At 47.8% G+C, this 21,898-nt stretch overlaps 2 protein-coding genes across 6 annotated transcripts in view; one reads left to right on the top strand and one right to left on the bottom strand.

Moving 5' to 3' along the window:
- SNX14 (sorting nexin 14) overlaps positions 1 to 13,496 on the top strand; it is an 89,351-nt gene extending 75,855 nt beyond the window's left edge. For 3 of the 5 annotated variants that reach the window (XM_068149041.1, XM_068149021.1, XM_068149032.1), the window contains 6 exons: positions 3,532 to 3,655; positions 5,980 to 6,144; positions 8,868 to 8,963; positions 10,526 to 10,617; positions 10,770 to 10,826; positions 13,252 to 13,496. In XM_068149041.1, coding sequence (XP_068005142.1) covers positions 3,532 to 3,655; positions 5,980 to 6,144; positions 8,868 to 8,963; positions 10,526 to 10,617; positions 10,770 to 10,826; positions 13,252 to 13,290 — 573 coding nt within the window. In that variant the 3' untranslated portion in view covers positions 13,291 to 13,496. The remainder of the gene's footprint in view (positions 1 to 3,531; positions 3,656 to 5,979; positions 6,145 to 8,867; positions 8,964 to 10,525; positions 10,618 to 10,769; positions 10,827 to 13,251) is intronic. The other 2 variants (XM_068149057.1, XM_068149050.1) reach the window with 1 other exon arrangement.
- A 613-nt stretch (positions 13,497 to 14,109) lies between these two features.
- The window catches only part of NT5E (5'-nucleotidase ecto), a 46,441-nt gene continuing 38,652 nt past the window's right edge, over positions 14,110 to 21,898 (bottom strand). The window contains exon 9 of the mRNA XM_068149068.1: positions 14,110 to 17,463. Within this exon, the coding sequence (XP_068005169.1) occupies positions 17,306 to 17,463 (158 nt within the window). The 3' untranslated portion in view covers positions 14,110 to 17,305. The remainder of the gene's footprint in view (positions 17,464 to 21,898) is intronic.

The raw sequence follows: 21,898 nt of genomic DNA, 5'->3' as shown, positions 1-21,898 counted from the left end.
GAGCACTGGAACATGCTGCCGAGAGAGGTTGTGGAGTCTCCTTCTCTGGAGACTGTCATGACCGATCTGGATGCCTTACTGTGTGAGCTGCCCTGGGTGATCCTGCTTGGGCAGGGGATTGGACTTGATGATCTCTGGAGATCCCTTCCAACTCCTAACACCTTGTGATCCTGTGTGATGTTTAAGGTGCAAGACAGATAATACAGAATGAACCAGGTTGGAAAAGACCTCAGAGGTCATCCAGTCCAACCTATCACCCAGCACCATCTGATCAACTAAACCACGGAACTCAAGTCCCCTCTTGAACACCTCCAGTGATGGTGGCTCCACCACCTCCCTGGGCAGCATATTCCAAAGACCAATCTCTCTTGCTGGGAAGAATTTCTTCCTCACCTCCAGCCTAAATAATCCACTTGCAGAGGTACTGCTGAAAGGCAGAATAACCTTTGGAAGTTGAAAAGCTTTGCCCTAAGATAGCCTTCACGTTTGACCTTTTTCATATTGATTTCTTTTTTTTTGGTAGTAGCTCACCTACTGAACTGCTGCAGATCATTGAGTTTGGCCTCTGCACACTCCTCTGAAACCTTATCTGCGCTGCACAATGGGCGGCTTTGAGCTCGCTCAGTCAAGCCGTGGGATGCCTCCAAGAAACAAACGAGGTTCTTGTTTAAGTTACAATAATTCAGTTAAGGTTTTCCCAGTGTCCTGATTGCAGCACTGAGGAGGTTATAGACTTCAGTTTACAGAAGGTTTTTTTAAACAACATACCAAGGGCACATTCATACAGTAGGCATGAATAATGACGTGTTCTCTCTGGGGCTGTTACCTTCCTGGACGCCAGGCACCCACCAGGGCATTAACCATGTTTGCTCTTTCATGTAATCTATGGAATGACTTCGTGGTGTTTAATCTGAGCGAACTCTGTGAAGATAAGGGCAGCGTTTTGGCACTTAACAAAAGAGAGAGATTAAGTGCAAGTCAAAACCTGAGTCTTGCCAAATTTCCTGATGTCATTTTTCCTAAGAGTGCAAAGCATTCTGTTGAAGAGACTTGCATGATTCAGAGCTTGTTGTGATTGGGAAGTTTTCTTCTTTTCTTTCTCTTTCTTCCTTTCTTTCCCCTTTCTTTCTTCCTTTCTTTCCCCTTTCTTTCCCCTTTCTTTCCCCTTTCTTTCCCCTTTCTTTCCCCTTTCTTTCCCCTTCCTTTCCCCTTCCATTCCCCTTCCTTTCCCCTTCCTTTCCCCTTCCTTTCCCCTTCCTTTCCCCTTCCTTTCCCCTTCCTTTCCCCTTCCTTTCCCCTTCCTTTCCCCTTCCTTTCCCCTTCCTTTCCCCTTCCTTTCCCCTTCCTTTCCCCTTCCTTTCCCCTTCCTTTCCCCTTCCTTTCCCCTTCCTTTCCCCTTCCTTTCCCCTTCCTTTCCCCTTCCTTTCCCCTTCCTTTCCCCTTCCTTTCCCCTTCCTTTCCCCTTCCTTTCCCCTTCCTTTCCCCTTCCTTTCCCCTTCCTTTCCCCTTCCTTTCCCCTTCCTTTCCCCTTCCTTTCCCCTTCCTTTCCCCTTCCTTTCCCCTTCCTTTCCCCTTCCTTTCCCCTTTCTTTCCCCTTTCTTTCCCCTTTCTTTCCCCTTTCTTTCCTTTCCTTGGAACGCATTTTAATTTGGGAGTGATACAGAAAAATCTGTGTCACTAGCAATCATCTCAATCATAGAATTGTTAGGGTTGGAAGGGACCTCAAAGATCATCCAGTTCCAATCCCCTGCCATGGGCAGGGACACCTCACACTGCATCAGGTTGCTCAGAGACACATCCAGCCTGGCCTTAAAAACCTCCAGGGATGAAGCTTCTACAACCTTCCTGCGCAACCTGTGCCTGTCTCTCACCACCCTCATGGGGAAGAACTTACCAGGATGTGGTTGGCTTTCTGGGCTGCAAGTGCACACTGATGGCTCATGTTGAGCTTCTCATCTACCAGCACCCCCAAGTCCTTTTCTTTAGGGCTGCTCTCAATCCAGTCCCTGCTCAGCCTATATTGGTGCTTGGGTTTGCTCTGCCCCGGATGCAGGACTTTGTATTTGGTTCTGGGAGCGTTTCCTTTTTTTTTTTCCTTCTTCTTTTCAGAAGCTTTGTATAAACTTTTGAACTTTCCTTTCATAATACAGCAGGATTTTGTATAAATTCTTCCTAATCTTTAGATCAACCATTTGGGGGATAAGATAGTTGAAAATAAACTGTTAATGGTGATCGCTGTGTAAAGTCAAATGTGGAGAGCCTCAAGACTTTGACAACTCCTCCTCCTCCTTTCCAGCTGCTGGAGCCTACAGACCTTGCAGGGGCTTGGGGAGGGGTGGAGGGATGTGTATCTACATGATGGACGGGAGGCCATTTGGGGATGTAATTATTGCATGTTTTGTGGAAGAAGAAAAGGTCAGAAAAAGGGAGGATGGGAAGAGTACAACACTTGGAAAATAGAATGAAAGAGTAAGGAATAGCATAGCATAGCATAGCATAGCATAGCATAGAATAGAATAGAATAGAATAGAATAGAATTAACCAGGTTGGAAAAGACCTTTGAGAACATCGAGTCCAACCTATCATCCAACACCATCTAATCAACTAAACCATGGCACCGAGCACCCCATGCAGCCTCCTCTTAAACACATCCAGTGATGGTGACTCCACGACCTCCCTGGGCAGCCCATTCCAATGGCAAATCTCTCCTTCTGTGAAGAACTTCTTTCTAAGATCAAGCCTAAACTTCCCCCTGTACAGCTTGAGACTATGTCCTCTTGTTCTGGTGCTGGTTGCCTGGGAGAAGAGACCAACCCCCACGTGTCCACAACCTCCCTTAAGGTAGTTGTAAGCAGCAATAAGGTCTCCGCTGAGCCTCCTCTTCTCCAGGCTAATCAACCCCAGCTCCCTTAGCCTTTCCCCACAGGGCTGTGCTCCAGACCCCTCCCCAGCTTTGTTGCCCTTCTCTGGACACGTTCCAGCAACTCAACACTTTCCTAAACTCAGGAGCCCAGAACTGGACACAGTACTCAAGGTGTGGCCTAACCAGTGCAGTGTACAGGGGCAGAATGACCTCCCTGCTCCTGCTGGCTACACTGTTCTTGATGCAGGCCAGAATACCATTGGCCCTCTTGGCCACCTGGTCACACTGCTGGCTCATGTTCAGCCTGCTATCAACCAGTACCCCCAGGTCCCAGAAGCAGCACACTAAATGGAGAAACTCCCAGCGCTGGTAACTTACAAAGGTTTGTTAAGGTTTTGCTGTAAGGAGAAGTTTGTTGGTTGTTTTATTATTATTATTTTTTCTTTAATACACTTAATGGGGAAGTGATTAGTCCTTCAAAAGCACTGAAAATGAGAAGAGGCCACTTAGAATACATATTAAAAACAAAACAACCACCAAACCAGACATAGAAATACTACCACATCAAAAAAAAAGGAAAGAAAATAAGCAAACCACAAACCAACCAAAACAGATCTTTGAATGCCTTTGAATGCAGTGTTTTAAGTATTCCATTTTTTCATTCCTAGCTTTTCAATGACTTATTCAAGAATAATGCAAACCGGTCTGAGAACGCCGAGAGGCGACAAAACCAGAACTACTTCATGGAAGTGATGACTGTAGAAGGAGTCTATGACTACTTAATGTATGTTGGTAAGAAGTGATTTATCTTAATTATTCTTACACTTTTGTCTTAACTGTTCTTACACTTCATGCCAAATAGGAAGCTCAGGTTCTTTAGGTAAGAAGTAACATGCTGCTGTTCTGTCTCTCGTTCGGTACTTGCAAACTTAGCAGTACACAGCTTAGGAGTACAGTCGTGCTTTGAAGGACCTTATTGCTCTTTCATTATTAATCTTTCATTATTTCCCTTTCATTATTCTAGTCTACCTGGACTTCAGCAAGGACTTTGACACTGTCCCCCACAGCAAACTCCTGGCCAAGCTGTCAGCCCATGGCTTGGACAGGAGCACACTGCGATGGGTTAGGAACTGGCTGGAGGGCCGAGCCCAGAGAGTGGTGGTGAATGGTGCCACATCCAGCTGGCAGCCAGTCACTAGTGGTGTGCCCCAGGGATCAGTGCTGGGCCCTGTGCTCTTTAACATCTTTATTGATGATCTGGATGAGGGCATTGAGTCCATCATCAGTAAATTTACTGACTACACCAAGCTGGGGGCAGGAGTTGATCTGCTGGAGGGTAGAGAGGCTCTGCAGAGGGACCTCGACAGGCTGGACAGATGGGCAGAGTCCAAGGGCAGGAGATTGAACACATCCAAGTGCCAGGTTCTGCACATTGGCCACAACAACCCCATGCAGAGCTACAGGCTGGGGTCAGAGTGGCTGGAGAGCAGCCAGGTAGAGAGGGACCTGGGGGTGCTGGTTGATGGTAGGCTGAACATGAGCTTGTGGTGTGCCCAGGCAGCCAGGAGGGCCAATGGCATCCTGGCCTGCATCAGGACCAGTGTGGCCAGCAGGAGCAGGGAGGTCATTCTGCCCCTGTACACTGCACTGGTTAGGCCACACCTCGAGTCCTGTGTCCATTTCTGGGCCCCTCAGTTTAGGAAGGAGGTTGACTTGCTGGAGCGTGTCCAGAAAAGGGCAACGAAGTTGGTGTGGGGCTTGGAACACAAGCCCTATGAGGAGAGACTGAGGGAGCTGGGGTTGCTTAACCTGGAGAAGAGGAGGCTTAGAGGAGATGTTATTGCTCTCTATAACTACCTGAAGGGAGGTTGTAGCCAGGTTGGGGTTGGTCTCTTCTCCCAGACAGCCAGTACCAGAACAAGAGGACACAGTCTCAGGCTGTGCCAGAGGAGGTTTAGGCTGGAGGTCAGGAGGAAGTTTTACACAGAGAGAGTGATTGCCCATTGGAATGGGCTGCCTGAGGAGCTGGTGGAGTCACAATCATTGGAGGTGTTCAGAAGGAGACTTGATGGGGTGCTTGGTGCCATGGTTTAGTTGATTAGGTTGGTTGGTAGGCTGGACGTGATGATCTTGAAGGTCTCTTCCAACCTGGTCTGGTCTGGTCTGGTCTGGTCTGGTCTGGTCTGGTCTATTCTATTCTATTCTATTCTATTCTATTCTATTCCATTCCTCACTTGTGTTTTTATATCTCTTCCTTTCTGCATCTCAGAGTATGAGCTTACAGGAGTAGGTCCCTTTGTTTTTCTCAGATGGGCCTAAATTCTACATTGAGAACTACGTTATGAAATTTAGTGGATGGAAACTTGTAGTGGATGGGAGGTTGACCATGAGCCAGCAATGTGCTCTTGTGGCCAAGAGGGCTGATGCCATTCTGGGGTGTGTTAGAAGGGCTGTGGTTAGTAGGTCAGAGAGGTTCTCCTCTCCATCTGCTCTGCCCAGGTGAGGCTGTATCTGGAATATTGTGTCCAGTTCTGGGCCACTCAGTTCAAGAAGGACCTCAGGGAACTGCTTCAGAGAGTCCAGCGCAGAGTCACAAAGGTGATTAAAGGGGTGGAACATGTTCTGTATGAGGAAAGACTGAGGGAGCTGAGGGCTCTTTAGCTTAGAGAAGAAGAGACTGAAAGGTGACCTCATTCATGTTTGTAAAGATGTAAAGGGTGAGTGCCACGAAGATGGAGTCGGGCTCTGCTCAGTGATGCCCAATGACAGCACAAGGGGCAATGGGTGGAAGTTGAGGCATAGGAAGTTCCATGGAAACATGAGGAAAAATGTTTTCCCTGGGAGGGTGACAGAACACTGGAACAGGCTGCCCAGGGCTGTTGTGGAGTCTCCTTCTCTGCTGCTCTGGCAGGGGGGTTGAACTGGATGATCTTTCGAGGTCCCTTCCGGCCCTAACATTCTGTGAAAATAGTTAAGAGAAGGTTTTGATAAGCAGTCTGGAGAACAGTGGAGAATCTTTTCCCACTTCTTTGCTCTTTTGCAATCTTTCCTTTTGAGTAAGTGACTCCTTAATCCTATGGAGAACCTTATGAGCCTGTGTCGCTGCATCTTTGCAGGTAGGGTGGTGTTCCGCATTCCTGACTGGCTGCATCACCTCTTGATGGGAGGAAGGATTCTCTTCAAGAACACACTGGAACTCTACACAGATTATAAATTGCATTGTAAATTAGAGCAGCTCTTTGAGGAGCATCGTTTGGTTTCCCTGATAACGCTCCTGAGAGGTTAGTAAAAGCTGCATTTTTGATGTGAAAATACTGCTTCAGTTTGGGATTGGAAACCTCTTCTGTTAAGTTTCCGGGCACCAAACTTTGCAATGCAGGACTACAGCTAATGGGGTTTTAATAACCAAGAGGACCTGTTGGGTAGTGATAGGACTAGGGGGAAATGGATCCAAGCTAGAGCAGGGGAGGACGGCATCAAGAGAAGTGTGGCCAGCAGGTCAAGGGAGGTGATTCTCCCCCTCTACTCAGCTCTGGTGAGACCCCACCTGGAGTACTGCATCCAGTTCTGGAGCCCCCTATTACAAGAGGGATATGGAGGTGCTGCAAGGTGTCCAGAGAAGGGCCACGAGGATGATCAGAGGGCTGGAGCACCTCTCCTGTGAGGACAGACTGAAGGAGTTGGGGCTGTTCAGTCTGCAGAAGAGAAGGCTCCCAGGTGACCTCATTGTGGCCTTCCAGTATCTGAAGGGGGCCTACAGGAAGGCTGGGGAGGGACTTCTCAGGATCTCAGGTAGTGATAGGACTAGGGGGAATGGAATGAAGCTGGAGGTGGGGAGATTCAGGCTGGATGTGAGGAGGAGGTTCTTCACCATGAGAGTGGTGAAACCCTGGAATGTGTTGTCCAGGGAGGTGGTTGAGGCCCCATCCCTGGAGGTGTTTAAGCCCAGGCTGGATGAGGCTCTGGCCAGGCTGATGTAGTGTGGGGTGTCCCTGCCCATGGCAGGGAGGTTGGAACTAGATGATCCTTGTGGTCCCTTCCAACCCTGACTGATAACTGTGATACTATGATACTAAGTTCTTCCCCATAAGGGTGGTGAGACATTGGAACAGGTTGCCCAAAGAGGTGGGGGAAGCTCCGTCCCTGGATATTTTTAAGGCCAGGCTGGTTGTGGCAACCTGATCTAGTGGAAAGTGTCTCTGCCCATGGCAGGGGGGTTAGAACTGGATGTTCCTTGAGGTCCCTTCCAACCCTGACAATTCTGTGATTCTGCAAAGAAGATTCTAGAAGCTTGTTGCAGAAAGGTGCTGAGTCAGCCATGTCTGTCAGTGACAGTTACAGAAACAAGCATTACAAATAATAATTTGCTAAGGCATGCAAAGAAGAAAAGCAGAATAAAGAAGGTTTTGGTGCGTCAGAGTGTGAGTATTTCATGCTGTGTTTAATTTAATTGTTCCTTGTGTGCTGCATCAGTTGGTAGCACATAAGACCCTTGATGGGAAGGTTGTGAGTTCAAGCCTGCAGTGGGCAGTAGTGTCCTCCCTACTCTAGTCATGAGGTCTCTGGTGACAGGTTGGATTCGATGATCTTTGAGGTCTCTTCCAACCTTAGTGATACTGAAATACTGAAATCACTATCATTTACTGTTAATTGGGTTTTGTTCCCTTTGTTGGGGTGGGATTTTGTGAGGCCTTGAGTATTCTTGACCTTCAAGTAAGAGCAAAGGGAGATTAAAAAGAGATGTGGCCTCCCAGCTGTGAAGAAGTACTATCTGACTACCTTCTGATCTAAACAACACATCTGGCCAAAGTTCTGGTATCAAGGTAGTGCCATCTGTATCAAGCCAAAACAAAGTCTTGTGACAGGGAAAGGAAAGGAGTAATCTTTCAGAGCCTAAAACCAAAGCCCAGTGCCTAATATTTCTGCTGAACAGCAATTCTTGGGGTTCTTGTTCAGTCTGGCAGTTCCAGTGCTTGAGCACAAGTGCTTTATCACAAGGTGTAAATGCTGCTTATAGTTTTGAAAGTGCAATTGGAAGTTATCAGGAAGGAGATCATAACTAACCTAAAGTAGAAATTATCCAAACCTAGAAGAAAGCTCTTTAAGAGTTTAGAAAAGAATGGCATCAAATTGTCTTTCACACCGGTGGGATGGGATAGGATGGGATGGGATGGGATGGGATGGGATAGGATAGGATAGGATAGGATAGGATAGGATAGGATAGGATAGGATAGGGTAGGGTAGGGTAGGGTAGGGTAGGGTAGAATAGAATAGGATAGGGTAGAATAGAATAGGATAGGGTAGAATAGAATAGAATAGAATAGAATAGAGTAGAATAGAATAGAATAGAATAGAATAGAATAGAATAGAATAGAATAGAATAGAATAGAATAGAATAGAATAGAATAACCAGACCAGGTTGGAAGACACCTTCAAGATCATCGCGTCCAACCCATCAACCAACCCAACCCACCTAAACAACTAACCCATAGGATACTCTGGTTTCAAGCAGGCTATTGTAATCAAAAGACAGAATCACTGAATCAGCCAGGTTAGAAGATACCTCCAAGATCCTCAAGTCCAACTGATCACCCCCACCCCATCTAATCATCTAGACCAAGGCACTAAGTTATCTGACAAGGCTGGAGTTCCCTTTCAGAAAAGATGCTCCAAGGTATACTCCAAAGGCTGCATAGAATCATAGAATTGTTAGGGTTGGAAGGGCCCTCAAGGATCATCCACTTCCAACCCCCCTGCCATGGGCAGGGACACCTCATACTAGATCATATTGCTCACAGCCACATCCAGCCTGGCCTTAAAAACATCCAGGGATGAGGCTTCCACTACCTCCCTGGGCAAGCTGTTCCAGTGTCTCACCACCCTCACGGGGAAGAACTTCTTCCTAACATCCAATCTGAATGTACCCACTTCTGGTTTTGTTCCATTAAGCATAGCATGCATAGCTGTCTTAAGAGTGTTTTCTCCTGCTGTGTCTTCCCCACAGACGCTGTGTTCTGTGAGAACACCGAGCCGCGATCGCTCCCGGACAAACAGAAGCGAGCAAAGCAGACCTTTGAAGAAATGATGAGATACATTCCAGGTTCTGTGTTCCTTGGCACTCTCACTCTAGGATTGTTCAAACACATGCATAAGCCAAAGACAGCCACATCAGTTTTCCAAATCAAATAATACATGCTCTGCTGAAGTTTGAGTTGAACAAGAGGACACAGTCTCGAGCTGCGCCAGGGAAGGTTTAGGCTGGATGTTAAGAAGAAAGAGTGAATGGCCATTGGCATGGGCTGCCCAGGGAAGTGGTGGAGTCACCATCACTGGAGGTGTTTAAAAAGAGACTGGATGAGGCACTTAGTGCCATGGTGTCTGTGCCCAGTTCTGGGTGGGCACTTTAGTTTAATGTTGACTTGCTGGAAGGTGTCCAGAGAAGGGCAACAAAGCTGGGGAGGGATATGGAGCACAGCCCTGTGAGGAGAGGCTGAGGGAGCTGAGGTTGCTTAGCCTGGAGAAGAGGAGGCTCAGGGGAGACTTCATTGCTGTCTACAACTACCTGAAGGGAGGTTGTAGGCAAGTGGGGGTTGGTCTCTTCTCCCAGGCGACCACCACCAGAACAAGAGGACACAGTCTCAAGCTGTGCCAGGGGCGGTTTAGGCTGGAGGTGAGGAGAAAGTTCTTCCCAGAAAGAGAGATTTGCCATTGGAATGTGCTGCCCAGGGAGGTGGTGGAGTCACCATCACTGGAGGTATTTAGGAAGAGACTGGATGGGGTGCTTGGTGCCATGGTTTAGTTGATTAGATAGTGTTGGGTGATAGGTTGGACCTGATGATCTCAAAGGTCTTTTCCAACCTAGTCTGGTCTGGTGTATTCTATTCTATTCTATTCTATTCTATTCTATTCTATTCTATTCTATTCTATTCTATTCTATTCTATTCTATTCTATTCTATTCTATTCTATTCTATATTCTATTCTATTCTATTCTATTCTATTCTATTCTATTCTATTCTATTCTATTCTATATTCTATTCTTATTCTTATTCTTATTCTATTGTAATTCTATTCTAATTCTGTATTCTATGACTAAGAACACTGCTACTAGGTGTAGAAACTCAGGAGTTCAGTTTTGTATCGCTGAAGTGTTGCTGACTTCAGCAGCTGGAGAGATTAATGAAGACATGATGGAAATGAAGAGCTTTACTAGTGAACTTAAATGCCATAACTTCTTAGCCTTTAGAATGTTCCTGTGGTTTGTGTTTTATCCAGATGAAAAGTGGATCAAAAGAGGCACACTGTGGAGGCAGCAGATAAATCTGAGCTCCCCTTATGTTGTATAAACCAAGGAGGAGGGGCCCATTTGCTAGGCTATTCAGAAAGTAATTAAAACATTTCAGGTTGAGGTTTATTAAACAATGCATTAGGATGATTCATTTGTACTATAAAAGGTGTAAGAATTGCTTCAGTGTGCAGCCCTGAAGGAAAGGGAGGATAAAAGGAGGAACCAAAGGAGCGTTTGTTTTTTCATTTACCACTTTAGGTGGACAAAATTCAAACTATATTTAATTAAAACTCCTTTTAATTGCTGGAGTTCTGTAACCCCCATCCCTGCAGTGCATCCTACTAACTGGTGTATTTGCTTTTGGTATCTGGTCTAGATTTCATAGGCAAGTGCATTGGGGAAGAGGCTAAATATGAAGGCATCAGGCTTCTGTTTGATGGGATTCAGCAACCAGTGCTCAACAAACAGGTAACTCATAGCATGTGAGGAGCTTGGCCTTTTGGCACAGAATTTCCTGTCTGTATGGCTGTAGCAGAGGAGTGAGTCTGAATTCAGAGTTAAAAATAGAAAGCAGTAGGGTTGCCTTGGAGCATTCTTGATCTTTCTTTATTTCTCTTTAGTTAACTTATGTTCTGCTGGACATTGGGATCCAAGAACTCTTTCCAGAGCTGTGTAAGGTATGTGCTCACTCTCTTCAAGAGCTGCTAGTGGGTCTGGTCACTGGTGCACTTTTGTTGTTGTTAAACTGAGGAAAAGGAATCTGTGTTTTACTAATGTGTTGAAATGATCTGGGCTGCATCAGGAGAAGTGTGGCCAGCAGGTCGAGGGAGGTGATCCTCCCCCTCTACTCAGCCCTGGTGAGACCCCACCTGGAGTACTGTGTCCAGTTCTGGAGCCCCTATTACAAGAGGGATGTGGAGGTGCTGGAAGGTGTCCAGAGAAGGGCCACAAGGATGATCAGAGGGCTGGAGCACCTCTGCTATGAGGACAGACTGAAGGAGTTGGGGCTGTTCAGTCTGCAGAAGAGAAGGCTCCGAGGTGACCTAATTGTGGCCTTCCAGTATCTGAAGGGGGCCTACAGGAAGGCTGGGGAGGGACTTCTCAGGATCTCAGGTAGTGATAGGACTAGGGGGAATGGAATGAAGCTGGAGGTGGGGAGATTCAGGCTGGATGTGAGGAGGAGGTTCTTCCCCATGAGAGTGGTGAAGCACTGGAATGGGTTGTCCAGGGAGGTGGTCGAGGCCCCATCCCTGGAGGTGTTTAAGCCCAGGCTGGATGAGGCTCTGGCCAGCCTGATGTAGTGTGGGGTGTCCCTGCCCATGGCAGGGGGGTTGGAACTAGATGATGCTTGTGGTCCCTTCCAACCCTGACTGATACTATGATACTATGATATGATACTGTGATCTGTGGTGTTTTGAGCCTGAACTGGGATTTAAGAGCTCAGATGGGGCAGGCAAGACTGAGAATCCCTCCCCTGCTCCCCACTCCTCTTTCCCAATCGAAAGAGAAAGAAAGAAAGGGAAGGAAGGAGCAAATCTACCAAGAAATAATGTGGAGTCGGTTTGGAAGTAGAGAGGTAAAGAATTTTCTTTAAACAATATATATATATATATAAAACACAATAGCAGGAAGGGTTCAGAAGGGTAAGGAACAAGGCTGGATGGGGAAAATATGTATACAAAAGCAGTCCTTTGAAGGCCTTTGAAAAGGCATAGATGTAGCAGGGAGGAGGAGCAGGCCTGACCACGTGGCAGAGAAGCAGGAAGGCAGCAGTGGTCCTCTCATCCAGGCAAGCCAGGAGCAAAAGAGAGCAAATGGCTGCAGTGTCTTCCTCTTTATAGGCTTGCTGGACAGAGAAGGGGAGTGGAACAAACTAACTCAGTTTCCCAAGGGGAAAATCCCTTCCAGGGAGGGCAAAGCTCTCACAAGCCCTCCTCCCCCCCTGCTGCTTTCAGGATGGGTGTAACCCCTCGCATGGTCAAAGTCTGCATTAATTACACTTTTGTTCATTAGCTCATTCCAAGTCAGTTTAGGCCCTATGGGAGATGGCCTGGTTTTGAGCAGTTTTGAGGAGGAGTTTTTGTCTAGCATAAAGCAAGTCTGAGCTAACTTTAACTAGAACTAGACAGAGCAATCAGCAGTCTGGACCGCTGGGTGTTTCCTTTTCATTGCCTGTCTCCACTCTGTGCATTTCCTCATTTTAGGAAGTTCATTTGCATGCAGTGCTCAGGTCGAGCTTCAGTGTTTTTCTTAAGATTACTTAGCAGGAGGCCTTTTTGTGTTTCTGGTTTAGTCACTGCAACGTTAAGCTGGCTATCCAGATAAAGGAGAAAGAATTGGCACAGCACAAAATGCTGTCTAAATGCTTAGCATTGGATTTGTGACCCATCTGGTATTTGCCCTTATGTACATAAAACCTTCACAGTTTTACATAGCAGTTGTCCAGTTGGGTCTTCCTGGTAAATAGGAGATAGGAGCTACTTAACTAGAAGGGCAACAAAGCTGGTGAAGGGTTTGGAGCACAAGCCCTATGAGGAGAGGCTGAGGGAGCTGGAGTTGCTTAGCCTGGAGAAGAGGAAGCTCAGGGGAGACCTTATTGCTCTCTACAACTACCTGTGAAGGGAGGTTGTAGCCAGGTGGGGCTTGGTCTCTTCTCCCAGGCAGCCAGCACCAGAACCAGAGGACACAGTCTCAAGCTGAGCCAGGGGAGGTTTAGGCTGGATGTTAGGAAGAAGTTCTTCACAGAAAGAGAGATTGGCCATTGGAATGTGCTGCCTGGGGAGGTGGTGGAGTCACCATCACTGGACCTGTTGAGGAAGAGACTGGATGGGGTGCTTGGTGCCATGGTTTAGTTGATTAGATGGTGTTGGGTGATAGGTTGGACTTGATGATCTCAGTCTTTTCCAACCCAGTTCATTCCATCCCATCCCATCCCATCCCATTCCACTAAACCCCTGAAAGCAGCATTCCTTTCTCTTAACATTGCTTTTGAGGAGATGTTTTCAACTGCCCTCTAGCAGTACAGCTCAGTTCAGTCATTTCTGTGTACATATGCACTTTCAAACTTACTAACTTGTTTTGTTTCTCCTTTCTGCTTAACAGGGTCCAAAGGAAGCCAGCTCTGTCTCAGGTTGGATGTGAACACAGGGATCTTTCAGGACACCCAGTAGCAAACATCTGCTGTGCACTATTGTGATGGATATGTGACATTTTGACCTTGCAGTGTATATTTCCTTGTAAATAGAATAAAAATCTAAGTTCTAAAAATAAAAATGATAATAATAATTAAAAAAAGAAATCTCTTTATGCAATAAAGACATTAAAATTGCATGCCAGTTGCAAGTAAATGATAGAGCTGTACTTTTCATGGTAAAGTTTAGCTGCTCTCAAATTGATACCCCATTTCAAGGAGGTGTCCTAGGTTTGAGCCACGAGCTGCCCGGGGCAAAAGGACAACAAAAGATCACAGAGTCATAGAATCAATAAGGTTGGAAGAGACCTCAAAGATCATCAAGTCCAACCTGCCACCCAGCACCTCATGACTACTAAACCATGGCTTCAAGTGCCACGTCCAACCCCCCTCTTGAACACCTCCAGGGATGGTGACTCCACCACCTCCCTGGGCAGCACATCCCAATGGCTAACAACTCTCTCTGTGAAGAACTTTCTCCTCACCTCCAGCCTAAACTTCCCCTGGTGCAGCTTTAGACTGTGTCCTCTTGTTCTGTTGGTGGTTGCCTGGGAGAAGAGACAAACCCCTTCCTGGCTACAGCCTCCCGTCAAGTAGTTATAGACTCAAGAAGGTCTCCCCTGAGCCTCCTCTTCTCCAGGCTAAACAATCCCAGCTCCCTCAGCCTCTCCTCATAGGGCTTGTGCTCAAGACCTCTCCCCAGCCTCATTGCCCTTCTCTGGACACATTCAAGAGTCTAAATGTCCTTCTTAAATTGAGGGGCCCAGAACTGGACACAGTACTCAAGGTGTGGCCTAACCAGTGCTGAGTACAGGGGATACTCTGTCCCTTCCCAGAGAGTAAATGAAAAATGCTCCACACTGGATTGGAAGATTAAATGGAAGTTCTATTTACAAATGTATACCAAAGGCATTCAGGCAAAAGGAATACATTCACAAATGAGGCTCAGTTCTTCACCTGGGCATACCAGCCCAAAACCTTCCAGAGCATTCCAGAAACTTCCTCCCCACTCATCCTCAGCAGGTCCAAGAGCAGCCAAACTACCCACCCACCCCAAGACCCAGATCTGCCACAGGCTTCAACAGGCCCTGTGGTGTAGCTGGAATTCCCCTGCCAGCCAAGGCCAGGAGAAAGCCTCTCCCCCACAAAAGACAACAACACCCACATCCCAAGATGGAGAGAAGAGAGAGCTTTGTCTGTACACTCCCTTAAATAGAGAGGTACAGGAAAACCGAACAGAATAACAGATTATGATAACCTGGGACAAGCTGCCTCTCCCCCTGGCACTCTTTAGCCTCTGGAGGTGTTTTCTTTGTGGTTATACCAATTAACTCCTGATTTCCTTTAACCTGCAACAAGGATGACATACAATAAGACAGCTGGGAGATCAGCCAATGTATCCTTTGATAAAAGAGAAAATTGCTGTTGTCTTCCTGTTCAATATCTTTATCGATGATCTGGAGGAGGGCATTGAGTCCATCATCAGTGAATTTGCAGATGACACCAAGCTGGGGGCAGGAGTTGATCTGTTAGAGTGTAGGAGAGCTCTGCAGAGGGACCTTGACAGGCTGGACAGATGGGCAGAGTCCAAGGGCATGAGATTGAACAAATCCAAGTGCCAGGTTCTGCACATTGGCCACAACAACCCCATGCAGAGCTACAGGCTGGGGTCAGAGTGGCTGGAGAGCTCCCAAACAGAGAGGGGTTAGTGGTTGATAGTAGACTGAACATGAGCCAGCAGTGTGCCCAGGTGGCCAAGAAGGCCAATGGCATCCTGGCCTGGATCAGGAATAGTGTGGCCAGCAGGAGCAGGGAGGTCTGTTCTGCCCTGTACTCGCCCTCCTGACACCCATCCCTCAGATATTCATAAACACTTCTTAAATCCCCTCTCAGTCTTCTTTTCTCCAGACTAAACAGCCCCAGGGCTCTCAGCCTCTCCCCATAAGGCAGTGCTCCAGTCCCTCAATCATCCTCATAGCCCTCCCTTGGACTCCCTTGAGTTTAATTGAGCAATAAACAGCATGGAAACACCCTGATGTCAAAACTCCAAATGTGAATCATCTTAGGGAAAAATCATCATCATTTGCACTCATTTATAAGCAAACACTTCTGGGTAGTGCCTCAGAAGTGTACACGTAGCATTTCATCTGATCTGGGATTTCATGCTCATTAACCTCTTTTTGCAGCTACCTACCTTCCCAACACAGCTTTCCAGAACAAGAGACAGGCTTTAGAGCTATGAGCCCACTTGCCATGAAGCCAGGTTATGCTGTAAAAAGCCCCACTGGCTGGGCAACTTCCAAAGGTTGCTGCAGGAGTCACTGTGTGTATCCAACCTTCCCTGTGTCAGCAGTTTTCTTACAGCAATGATCAGGAGCCCTGGGCTTTGGTCTTTTGGGCAAAGGGGGTAAGAACTGAGCATGTTGAGCCAACCTCATGAGGTTCAACAAGACCAAGTGCAGGGTCCTGCAGCTGGGTCGAGGCAATCCCAGGCACAAATATAGGCTGGGCAGTGACTGGCTTGAGAGCAGCCCTGAAGAAAAGGACTTGGGGGTGCCAGTAGATGGGAAGCTTAATGTGAGCCACCAGTGTGCACTTGCAGCCCAGAAAGCCAATCACATCCTGGGCTGCATCAAGAGAAGTGTGGCCAGCAGGTCGAGGGAGGTGATTCTCCCCCTCTACTCCACTCTGGTGAGACCCCACCTGGAGTACTGTGGCCAGTTCTGGAGCCCCTATTACGAGAAGGATCTGGATGTGCTGGAATGTGTCCAGAGAAGGGCCATGGGGATGATCAGAGGGCTGGAGCACCTCTCCTATGAGGATAGACTGAGGGAGTTGGGGCTGTTCAGTCTGCAGAAGAGAAGGCTCCAAGGAGACCTCATTGTGGCCTTCCAGTATCTGAAGGGGGCTACAAGAAAGCTGGGGAGGGACTTTCCAGGGTGTCAGGGAGTGATAGGACTGGGGGGAATGGAACAGAACTAGAAATGGGTAGATTCAGGTTGGATGTTAGGAAGAAGTTGTTCCCCATGAGGGTGGTGAGAGACTGGAATGGGTTGCCTAGGGAGGTGGTAGAAGCCTCATCCCTGGAGGATTTTAAGGCCAGGCTGGATGTGGCTCTGAGCAACCTGATCTAGTGTGAGGTGTCCCTGGCCACGTCAGGGAGGTTGGAACTGGATGTTCCTTGAGATCCCTTCCAACCCTGACAATTCTATGATTCATCAGTTGTCTTCTCCCTCCAGCTACAGTCCCCAAACTGGTTGTATGATGCACACATGCTGGATTTGTCAGGAGTGATCAAAATCAAACCAAGCTTTCATTGCATCCTTTATTAATGGAAAACATGAGTGAGGTGTTGCAATTTCAGAAGTAAAATGGAAACCCTTTTTGTTGTTGTTGACTGCATGTAGATGGCTCTGATGCTGTTAATGACACCCAGTTTAATCCAGGTCCTTCAGGTTTTGATGTAGGTGTGGTAAATACAACTAGAAGGAAAGTAGAATTATGGGATGGAAAGCTTTAACCCTGGGTGGGGATCAAAGAAAGCTGTATAAACCTAGAATAAATTCAGTTCCAGAAGCTTGCTCACATTACTGGAACCAGATTTTTAATCAACCCTCTGAAGAAGCTGAGAGACTTTGCCGAGCTAAAAATGCCCTTTTTTGGGGTCAATGATTTTTTTTATGATGGAGCACTGGAAATTTGCTGCTTGCAGCCTCAAACTGAATTGCAGGTAGCTGCTGATTTACACTCAGAAAGTCAGGAGTCCTGCCTGCTCATGCTGCACAGCAGAGCTTCAAGGGGGCTCTGCTAGATTAAAGCCAATTGCTTGTGCTCTTTACAGGTGACAAGCAGAAACCTAACCCCTTCATTTAAAGGTTCAAGAGAAAAGAACAGGTCGCTTTTCCCCTCATCATCCTCCTGCCTGCCTCCAAACAAAACCATTGTGAGTAAAAAAAAAAACACAAATCAAGTGTGCAAGATTGTTACAGTGAACAGTACAGAAATCAGGGCAAGACTTGCTTCAAGGAGACTTCCAGAGGAAAACTTTATTCGACCTTCGACTGCTGGGTAAACTCTCTTCATTCGCTGAAGGTAACGGGAAACAACCTCAATGTCAGGTTCACCTAAACAAAACAAGCAAACAAATGTGGAGCAGCCAGAGTCTTAACTGACAGCCTGCCTGAAACTGCAGTTCTTTAGCTCAAGTCTCAAAGCCAAGTGGTTTCTGCAGTTTGCCAGGGCTGGTTTGGTGCACATCAAGAGCCCCTAGTACAAGAGGGATGTGGAGGTGCTGGAACGTGTCCAGAGAAGGGCCACAAGGATGATCAGAGGGCTGGAGCACCTCTCCTATGAGGACAGGCTGAAGGAGTTGGGGCTGTTCAGTCTGCAGAAGAGAAGGCTCCGAGGTGACCTCATTGTGGCCTTCCAGTATCTGGAGGGGGCCTACAGGAAGGCTGGGGAGGGACTTCTCAGGCTCTCAGGTAGTGATAGGACTAGGGGGAATGGAATGAAGCTGGAGGTGGGGAGATTCAGGCTGGATGTGAGGAGGAGGTTCTTCACCATGAGAGTGGTGAAACCCTGGAATGGGTTGTCCAGGGAGGTGGTCGAGGCCCCATCCCTGGGGGTGTTTAAGAGCAGGCTGGATGAGGCTCTGGCCAGCCTGATGTAGTGTGGGGTGTCCCTGCCCATGGCAGGGGGGTTGGAACTAGATGATCCTTGTGGTCCCTTCCAACCCTGAATGAAACTATGAAACTATAAGACAGCGTAGGGGTGTGGGGAGTTCTTTCTTGTGCACAGATAAAAACATCTGTGGTGGCTTCCAGCCAGAATTTTTGGTTGCAACTCATATTTTACCTCACCCTCCCCCCCAAAAAAAAAATCCCCAAAACAAAACAAACAACAAAAAAACCCCAACCCAAGTTAAAAAATCATCAATTCTTTGCATTATCTGGCTTTTTGTTTTGTTCTCCTTCTGTTACGACAGCAATTTCCAGTCAGTTGGGTAGATGGAGATAGTGTTGAGGGTAGAGTGCTGTAGATCACAGAATCACAGAAACATTCAAACAGGTTGGAAAAGACCCTCAGCATCACCAAGTCCAACCCAGAACGTTACTCTACAAGGGTCACCCCTAAACCATAGCCCCAAGCACCACATCCAAACCATCTTTAAACACATCCAGGCTTGGGGACTCAGCCACCTCCCTGGGCAGCACATTCCAAGGCCTGACCACTCTTGCCATGAAAATTTGTTTCCTAGTGTCCAGTCTAGACCTACCCAGTCACAGCTTGAGGCCATTCCCTCTTCTATCATTAATTACCTGGAAGAAGAGACCAGCACCAGCCTCTCTACAACATCCTTTCAGGTAGTTGTAGAGAGCAATGAGGTCTCCCCTCAGCCTCCTCTTTTCCAAACTAACCATCCCCAGCTCCCTCAGTCACTCTTCATAAGATTTATTCTCCAGGCCCTCCCCAAGCTCTGTTGCCCTCCTCTGCACTGGCTCCAGCACCTCCACATCTCTCTTGTATTGAGGTGCCCAAAACTGGGCACAATACTCAAGGTGTGGCCTCACCAGAGCTGAATACAAGGGGACAATCACCTCCCTACTCCTGCAGGACACAGCATTTCTAATCCAAGCCAGGATGCCATTGGCTTTCATGGCCACCTGGGCACACTGCTTGCTCACATTCAGCTGCTTGTCCATTGGAACCCATAGGCCCCTTTCTGCCAGACAGCTTTCCAGCTACACTTCCCCAACAGAAAAAATTCACCTCAAAGCTCTCCAGACCTAACCCCTGTTTAAACACTTGTAGTTTAACTGCCCAAGGGGAAACAGCTTATCACTAGTATGAAAATAAAACAATGCCCAGAGTCTTTAGTGATGTCTGCTGTGACAGTAAGTTTCATGGGGCCATCTTCAGACCGAAAGCTCTAAGCAGTGTTTCTCTGATATTAACCTAAAAGCCAGAAAGAGTAATTGGCCATTGGAATGTGCTGCCCAGGGAGGTGGTGGAGTCACTGGAAGTGTTTAAGAAGAGACAGGATGAGGCACTTGGTGCCATGGTTTAGTCGATGAGATGGTGTTGGGTGATAGGTTGGACTGGATGATCTCCAAGGTCTTTTCCAACCTGGTTAATTCTGTAATAATTTTCATCTACCAGAGGTTGCACTAATTACAACATAGTGTTTCTCCAGAGTTTGAAGTTTAGTGTTTTCTCTACCCTGTGTTGCACATTGCCTCTTGCAACACTGTCCTCTTTCCAGTAGAACTGACAGACACATACCGAATCACAGAAATAACCAGGTTGGAAAAGACTCAGAGGTCATCAAGTCCAACATATCACCAAACATCATCTAGTCAACAAAACCATGGCACCAAGTGCCTCATCCAGGCTCTTTTTAAACACCTCCAGTGATAGTGACTCCACCACCCCCCAGGGCAGCCCATTCCAATGGCCAATCTCTCTTTCTGTGAAGAACTTCTTCCAGCTTAAACTGCAAAATGGATTTAGAATCAGAGAATTGTTGGGATTGGAGGGGACCCCAAGGATTATCCAGTTCCAAAACCCCTGCCATGGGCAGAGAGACCTCACACTAGATCAGCCCTGAGGAGACTTGGGGGTGCTGGTGGACAAAAAGCTCAACAGGAGCTCTCAATGTGCACTTGCAGCCCGCAAAGCCAATCAGATCCTGGGCTGCATCAGAAGTGTGGCCAGCAGGTCGAGGGAGGTGATCCTCCCCCTCTACTCAGTGCTAGTGAGACCCCACCTGGAGTACTGCCTCCAGTTTTGGAGCCCCTATTACAAGAGGGATATGGAGGTGCTGGAAGGTGTCCAGAGAAGGGTCATGAGGATGATCAGAGGGCTGGAGCACCTCTCCTGTGAGGACAGACTGAAGGAGTTGGGGCTGTTCAGTCTGGAGAAGTGAAGGCTCCGAGGTGACCTAATTGTGGCCTTCCAGTATCTGAAGGGGGCCTACAGGAAGGCTGGGGAGAGACTTCTCAGGATCTCAGGTAGTGATAGGACTAGGGGGAATGGAATGAAGCTGGAGGTGGGGAGATTCAGGCTGGATGTGAGGAGGAGGTTCTTCACCATGAGAGTGTTGAAGCCCTGGAATGGGTTGTCCAGGGAGGTGGTTGGGGCGCTGTCCCTGGAGGTGTTCAAGACCTGGACAAGGCTCTGGCCAGGCTGATGTAGTGTGGGGTGTCCCTGCCCATGGCAGGGGGATTGGAACTAGATGATCCTTGTGGTCCCTTCCAACCCTGACTGATACTATGATACTATGATAGGTTGCCCAGAGCCACATCCAGCCTGGCCTTAAAAACTCCCAGGGATGAGGCTTCAAATACCTCCCTGGACAAACTGGTCCATGGTGAGGAATTCCTCCCTAATATCCAATCTGAATCTACCCATTTCTGCTTTTTTTTTTCCCATTTCCCCTAGTCCTGTCATACCTGACACCCTAGAAGTCCCTCACCTTCCCCTTTTTCCCCTCAAATCCCAGAGCACCTGGGCTTTGTTGGAGGCTCCTCCCACCCCAGGTGTGGCCATTTGGCCCTCCCCACCCACTCCCCCCATTTAATCCCCTCCAGGAAAGGCAGAAGCCCCAAGCTGAGCCCATCTGGGCTGGAGGATCCTCCTCTCATCTCTGGTGAGTGCCCATGGTGCACACTGGGTGATGGTGGTGGTGACAACAAAGGCCGGGGGGCCTGGTGGCCCCCCGGCTAGCTAGGGACTTGATTGCTACTCCAATATCTCTCCTCCACCTCTTGATTTATCCTTCAATCTATGTCAGAAATTGCGTTATGAAGCTCCACAGCTCCATGGTCCTTAGGTCTATGCCTAGAGATGCAAGTGAGATGAAGATGCAGTTCTGTTCTGGCAATCAGGTGTCAGGCAGAAAGGAAAAATCTCTTCTGCTTTTCCTTGTGCTGCTGAATTTTTGAGGTAAGGATACTCTGTCTCTAGGTATGATTGGCCTACACAGGGACACATTGGCATTCTGTACATCTTATGAAGATGCAAGGCACAATGTCTTCGCTACTCTTATATCAACCTGCCAGATAGGGTGACATGCTTGCAAGACCCTTTCTACCAGAGGGCTAATGGCATCCTGGCCTGTGTCAGGAACAGTGTGGCCAGCAGGAGCAGGGAGGTCATTCTGCCCCTGTACTCAGTACTAGTTATGCCACACCTTGAGTCCTGTGTCCAGTTCTGGGCCCCTCAGTTTAGGAAAGATGTTGACTTGCTGGGACATGTCCAGAGAAGAGCAACAAGGCTGGGGAGGAGTTTGGAGCACAGCCCTGTGAGGTGAGGCTGAGGGAGCTGGGGTTGCTTAGCCTGGAGAAGAGGAGGCTCAGGGGAGACCTTATTGCTCTCTGCAACTCCCCAAAGGGAGGTTGTAGCCAGGAGGGGGTTGGTCTCTTCTCCCAGGCAGCTAGCACCAGAACAAGAGGACACAGTCTCAAGCTGTGCCAGGGGAGGTTTAGGCTGGATGTTAGGAAGATGTTCTTCAAAGAAAGAGAGATTGGCCATTGGAATGTGCTGCCTGGGGAGGTGGTG

Source organism: Melanerpes formicivorus, unplaced genomic scaffold (genome assembly GCF_026170545.1).
Source record: "Melanerpes formicivorus ecotype bairdi unplaced genomic scaffold, bMelFor1.0.p_v2 SCAF_2, whole genome shotgun sequence".
Classification (NCBI taxonomy): domain Eukaryota; kingdom Metazoa; phylum Chordata; class Aves; order Piciformes; family Picidae; genus Melanerpes; species Melanerpes formicivorus.
Note: the sequence above shows the minus strand (reverse complement) of the source record. Positions and strands in the feature narration are given on the sequence as shown.